This window comes from Cyprinus carpio, unplaced genomic scaffold (assembly GCF_018340385.1).
Source record: "Cyprinus carpio isolate SPL01 unplaced genomic scaffold, ASM1834038v1 S000006580, whole genome shotgun sequence".
In the NCBI taxonomy this organism is placed as follows: Eukaryota; Metazoa; Chordata; class Actinopteri; order Cypriniformes; family Cyprinidae; genus Cyprinus; species Cyprinus carpio.
Window position 1 is genome coordinate 172,589 of NW_024879235.1, and position 6,304 is coordinate 178,892.

The following is a 6,304-nucleotide window of genomic DNA, read 5'->3' on the forward strand; positions in this document are numbered from 1 at the left end:
ATCCAGAACACCTGAGAAGAGACCTCAGATGATGCTAACCCAGAGACAACATACAGAACTACCACATTTTGCTGTAAGTTTGATTGCATCATATAATAATTGCTGTTAATAGTGTTAATTGTCTGTTTGTTTTGTTTATGTCTTTAATTGATTTTTCCGTACATTTATGCCATATGCACATAAACTGACAGTCACCACTGATAAGCTACTACTAAATATTGTAGAAACTTAATTTTCTGTAAAGTTGTTTGCAATGATTTGTATCGTAAAAAGTGCTATACAAATAAACTTGAATTTAATTGAATAAGCTTCTGCATGCATTATTAAATCTGAAATAAATACAGAAGAAAAGGCTATTTGTAAATGTATCTTGTGTCAGTCATCAAAAACATATAAACAATACTGACTCACCTGTGTGTTTTAATTCATCCGGGCCAGTGGAGGCAGTGTTTCTTCTTCTTCTTCTTCTTCTTCTTCTGTCTGCATCTGATGATGTCCACAGGTGACCACAGTCATCAGGTGATGTCAGGTGATGTGTGTTTATAGCAGGTAACAGGGTACAGGGTAACCTACAGGACGTGTGATACAGTTAAATCGAGGATCTGTGTGACCTGTTGGAAAAGTATCTCTGGATTGTCTCAACTATTTATTCTAGTCAGAAGCAAGATTAAACAAAGAGCAAACCGGTCAGTGACTTATAAAAGCCTCCATGCTAAAACTAGAACATTTCATGTGCCAAGTTCTCAGAAATGCACTTTTTAGTATCATGTGGTTTTCAAACACCTTTATAAGTTTTTTAAGAGAATGTTGCACTTGCACAGTTGCACAACAATCTTAACTGAGCTAAATGTGCCCAGTCATAATGGCTCTTTTCTTTCTTTTTGTGGATGCTTTGTTTTAGGCATCTTTAAGTAGTTGCAGCACATGACTTTAAGTCTGCAACAGTTTTTTTTTTTTTTTTTTTTTTTTTTTTAATAAGCAGTGAAGCAGTTTTGATCAAATATTTTTGCAAGAATTAAAAATAAATGATTATGCCAACTACTTAATTTTCAGGAATTTCATTTTTAATTCTTTCATCTTTTTTTTTTTTTTTCTGTATGATTTCAGGACAGTCATTTCACCCTGACATTTTTGAGTTTATCCATATGTTCTTTTAGAGCAAAGCATCCGTTCAGTGGCTGAAGGACGTTCTTGTTGAAGAACAGACTCCCTGTGTTCTTCATGAGTTCCTTACACACCATCTCAGAGCTCGCGGAGCCTGACGAGTCTCTGGAGCTTGCGTCTGGAGCTCAGCGCATCCACCGGACCAGCAAAGACTGGAGTTTAACACATGAAGAGCTTCAAGTGCCTACTAGACACCATGATAGACGGACAACTAAACGGACAAGCAAGTCACCTTCTCATAAGGTGCAAGAGTTTACAACTGACTGTGCTACAGTAGCTTTCATATAGAAACACACTTAACCCAACGGGTCAACAGCTTTCACCTCTGTTCATGTATCGACTGTACATAAAAATATCTAGGGGTCAAAAAGGTTATCCAAATGTTGTGATGAATCTTATTTTTAAATATTTCTAAAATTAAATTTCCAGTTTTCTTGTTGTGATTATAAATCCTATTTAAAGGTTACACAACCCTGGTCTGGGCATCACAGTTTAATCTGTGTTTCAGCAGGTGAATCTGCCGCAGTGGCTGGTGAATCTGATGTGGGACATCGAGGAGGCCACGACACATGAGCTGACCATTGAGTGAAGATCCCTCAGACTGTGAGCTTTAACAGCCAACACATCTTCTGCTTTCGCCTCTCTTGACATCTGAGGTCATCATTGGTTTTCGTATAATTTTTTTATTTTTTTCTGTAGTTTAATTCTCCATCTCCAGAGGCCTGTTTTTGTTCTTCTTGCACAAGCTATGGCTGGACTTGTGTGGGTGGGATGTAAATGATTTGCTCGTGGTGTGTGCGTATAGGCACTGATGGACCTACAGGAATCCTGAAGAACCTCAGCCGTGTTTGTTAGAGCAGATAAACAAAGCTTGAACTCATAAGATTTGCTCACCATTAAAGCTTGATTTAATTATTAATGCTACTGGAATCACAAATCTGTAGTGTCTGAAAAACTGACTGAACTATTGGTTGACCTCATGCAAGAGATCTTGGTGTCCAAAGTTGGACTAATACTACACCAGGAACTCTTAATTACTGCACAGGCACCTCAAGATAAACATGTTATGATGGCTGAAGACCTCAGATTAACCCGTCCTGTTATGCAACGACCACATGACCTTGTTTTTGTGACCCAACTCAAAGTGTGGTCAAAAACACATGGTTGAGATATGCTCGCATAACTCCTGTTGTGTGACAGGCAAATGTGTTTACATGCTACACTATTGTTATACATGCTCAGAAATGAGACTACAAAAACTGTCACTGGGATGATACCTTTTCAAAAGATTACTGCAGTTACATTTCAGCACTTGGAGTGTGTGTAGTAGTACCTTTTGAAAGGGTGCCATCCTAGTGACAGCTTTTGGAAGGTTTTTTTTTTTTTTGAGAGTGCAGATGATAAACAGCAGCATCATGAACCTGTTTCTGGTGAAACAGGTCACAGATGTTGTTGTCTAGAGTAAACATTGATGTCTGCGCAACCAGAGCAAACTTGTGCGCCGAAAACAGCATAATTAATACAGGCGAGTGTGTCAATGATTAACTCCTCTGAGGTCATCATGTCACTATAAAACACAGCACACACGCACAGAGAGCAGATCTGACACACCGCAGCAGATATTGGCTTCAACACATCGCTTGTTCTGCTATGAGAAGGCCGTGTGTGTTGGTGTTGTTGGTGAGCGTCGTCATCTGTCCGGCTGATCTTTCTCCGGTGATCGGGACTGAACCCATCCGCTGCGCTCCATGTTCTCAGGAGCAGCTGGACTCCTGCCCCGCCGTGTCCTCGGACTGTCCAGAGGTGCTGCGAGAGCCGGGCTGTGGATGCTGCATGTCCTGTGCGCTGAAGAAAGGAGAGTCCTGTGGTGTTTATACGGCTCCCTGCGGCGCCGGCCTGCACTGCGTCCCGAGACCCGGTGACCCGCGGCCGCTGCACGCACTGACCCGCGGACACGCCGTCTGCACTGAGGATGACCAGACAGAAGGTGCGTTTCAGTCAGTACGTTTACATGGACAACAATAACACCATCAAGACAATACTCTGATTAAGAATCTACCATGTAAACAGATTTTTGATTACCTTTATCCATCTAAAGTCATACTCGGAGTAAATGCAAATCAAATTAAGACGTGGAGTATTCCTATTTCAGTCGCATTATTGAAGTGCAGTATAGACTTAAACACACCTTAATCACACTAATACTGTCATGTAGGACTTTTAACCGCATTTTGCGACAGCATACACACGTGGCAGTGGCCAACCGATTGATGGCAAACAAAACAGCTTGGCTTCAACAACTCCGTCGTCTGTTTGCACATACAGTACGTGTCCCTGCAGCACAGAAGCAGTCATCAGTAGCACAGGTATATTTGTATCAATAGACAACAATACATTGTATGGGTCACAATTATACATTTCTCTTTTATGCCAAAAATCATTAGGATATTAGGTAAACATCATGTTCCATGAAGATAATTAGTAAATTTCCTACTGTAAATATATCAAAACTTAATTTTTGATTAGTAATATGCATTTCTTAGAACTTCATTTGAACAACTTTAAAGATGATTTTCTCAATATTTAGATTTTTTTGCTCCCTCAGATTCCAGATTTTCAAATAGTTGTATCTCAGACAAATATTGTCCTCCTAAAAAAAAAAAAAAAAAAACATATGTCAATGGAGAGATTATTTATTAAATCTCAATTTAAAAAAATTTACCCTTATGATTGGTTTTGTGGTCTTGGGTCACAAATAAATTTTTTTGCATTCTCATAATCTAAAAAAAAAAAAAAAAAAAATCTTGTTTACAAAAAAAAAAAAAAAATTGACATATACTCTGCATTAAAAATACCCTCGCATTAGCAAAATTTACTGTCCTTCCCATATACTCTGCATTAAAAATACCCTCGCATTAGCCTTAACTACTTTATTTGTAATTTGATACAATACAAAGTATAGTGTTATAGTAAATGTACGTACATTAAATAAATATTTACGATGCTGATATGAAAAAGGGGTCATTGGTCACAGGACTCATGTTTTGTTTCTAGATGACCTGGACATCACGTCTGACCAGGGCTCCCTGCAATACCTGCTGGGACTCAACCGGCCGCTGGACCCGCAGGACGCAGCGGAGGCTCAGGAGAGCATCAGGGCCAAAGTCAATGCCATCCGGAAGAAAGTGATCCAACAGGTACTGAAACCTGCAGATGCGGTAATGCTTCAGGAAACTGGCTGAAGCTGTTGAGTTTGTTGTATATAAAATGTTCATCCATTTGAATTACACAGTTTTAAAATACACTAATAAACTTAAATGTTACATTTGTCACAGGGTTACTACAGTTAAACTACAAGGTCTCAGTAATTTATCTTGATGTTCTACAAAAACAAAACGAAACCGAAATAAAAATACTAGAAACTATATAGACATTTTAAAATTAACCTCAATTATTTTTTATTTTTTTTTTATATAATCTAATTCAAATATTTACAAAAAATAAAAAAATAAAAATATATATATATTTTAGTACTATTTTACTAAAATGTCAATATATATATATATATATTTAAAAAAAATATTACATATTTTACAATCAAACTATATATATATATTTTAGTACTATTTTACTGTTTTGTCAGTCATACAAAAAAATTATGGCATAGTTTATTATTAATTTAACCTTTTTTTAAATCATATTTTCAAAATTCATTTATTATGTTTAGAATCAACATATGTTCATTGTGAAGTCAATTAGCTAGAATGTATGAGATGGAAACAAACTGGATTTATTGATGATAAATACATAAACCTGGTTATTGTGTATTTAAAACAATTCAGTTTATTAGTACTATTACAGAAATCAGTGCTGAAGAAATAAATCTGTGTTAATCCAAATGGGTGGATATGTAATTCAGATACACAGATCTTAAGTTGTTTAAGTTGAGTGCCCTCTGTGTTCCTCCAGCAGTTTCTCAGGTTTGTATGTTTGGTTGACCAGTGGTGTGTTTCTGTGATTCAGGGTCCGTGTCACACTGAGCTGCGTGCGTCTCTGGATCTGATCACTGAATCGCAGCAGACGTTAGGAGAGAAGTTCACCAGCTTCTACCTGCCCAACTGTGACAAGCACGGGTTCTACAAGACCAAACAGGTGCGTGTCTGCCCCGACCGACCCACCTGAGCTGAAACCGCACACTAACTCTCCTCTGTCTGTCAGTGTGAGACGTCTCTGGTGGGCCAGCCCCCCCGCTGCTGGTGCGTGTCGTCCTGGAACGGGAAGAGAATCCGTGAGGATCTGGCGTCTGATTCCCAGTGTCCTCAGGAGCTCACGCACTGAACCCAAGCTGCAGCTCACGTACCTTGTGTATATGGCTCTTATGTGGTTAATGTTTCTGAACTAGTCTTTGATAGAATTCTACCTGAATGAATGAAATAAACACTAGAAAACATGGTGTTTTTCAAACTCCACCTCAGCGAGATCTGGGTCTTGAAAAACTCAGAGATCAAATCTTTACGCTCCACGATGAGGTTCGTTCAACAGTATGATATTTTGTGACAAGTCTGTGATTCTGTCTCAGTCTTTGTTCTCTGTGGTTTTTCCTGACAACTTTAATTCCGTTAAACCATTTTTGCACAGCAAATGTTCAGCGTGAACCTGTTTGGATGTGGATTTTCTGTAAACCGTTTGATTTGTTTGTTTTCTGTAAGCTCAGTTTTAATTGCTATTTTATTTGACTGTGTTTAAAACAGATGTCTACCTCACATTAGACGTGACGTCTTTATGGACTCCCTGAATGCATTTAACATATTTAAGAGTGCTGCTCTATTTATTCTGAAACTATTATTTTATTGGATATAAATATAATGCATATAACCTCATGAATTTATTTCAATAAAGAGTGAGATTGTACAGGATTTTATTTCTTTTTTATTTATTTTTTTTCTTTTGGTAACACTTTATAATAACGTTCTGTTATAAGTCATTTATAAATTATTAGTTAATGATAGCTATCATTTACAAAACATGCTATATGTTCATAAATGATTAATAGTGGTATGCTAACAATTTACAAATGTGGTGTAAGTTATCTTAAAAAAAGTTCAAATCATGAAATAAATCAAACGTATCATTAGTAATG

The 6,304-nt window shown here is 37.4% G+C and overlaps 1 protein-coding gene across 2 annotated transcripts; it reads left to right on the top strand.

The window, feature by feature from the left end:
* Window positions 1-488: 488 nt before the first annotated feature.
* On the top strand, window positions 489-6,080 carry LOC109062858 (insulin-like growth factor-binding protein 1). 2 transcript variants are annotated; one of them, XM_042754670.1, is made up of 6 exons: window positions 489-686; window positions 1,158-1,407; window positions 1,673-3,151; window positions 4,219-4,361; window positions 5,188-5,316; window positions 5,383-6,080. In XM_042754670.1, exons 3-6 carry the CDS (start codon window positions 2,815-2,817, stop codon window positions 5,500-5,502), a joined length of 729 nt encoding a protein of 242 aa, XP_042610604.1. In that variant the 5' UTR covers window positions 489-686; window positions 1,158-1,407; window positions 1,673-2,814; the 3' UTR covers window positions 5,503-6,080. The 2 variants fall into 2 exon arrangements, with proteins under 2 accessions (XP_042610604.1, XP_018935476.1); XM_019079931.2 differs by having other exon boundaries at window positions 1,676-3,151.
* The last annotated feature ends 224 nt before the right edge of the window (window positions 6,081-6,304 follow it).

Excerpts from the sequence above, each read along its gene's own strand:
- LOC109062858 (XM_042754670.1), top strand. The coding sequence starts at position 2,815 with ATGAGAAGGCCGTGTGTGTTGGTGTTGTTGGTGAGCGTCGTCATCTGT. Across the intron at positions 3,152-4,218 it reads TGAGGATGACCAGACAGAAG|ATGACCTGGACATCACGTCT; the intron begins GTGCGTTTCAGT and ends TTTTGTTTCTAG. Across the intron at positions 4,362-5,187 it reads GGAAGAAAGTGATCCAACAG|GGTCCGTGTCACACTGAGCT; the intron begins GTACTGAAACCT and ends TCTGTGATTCAG.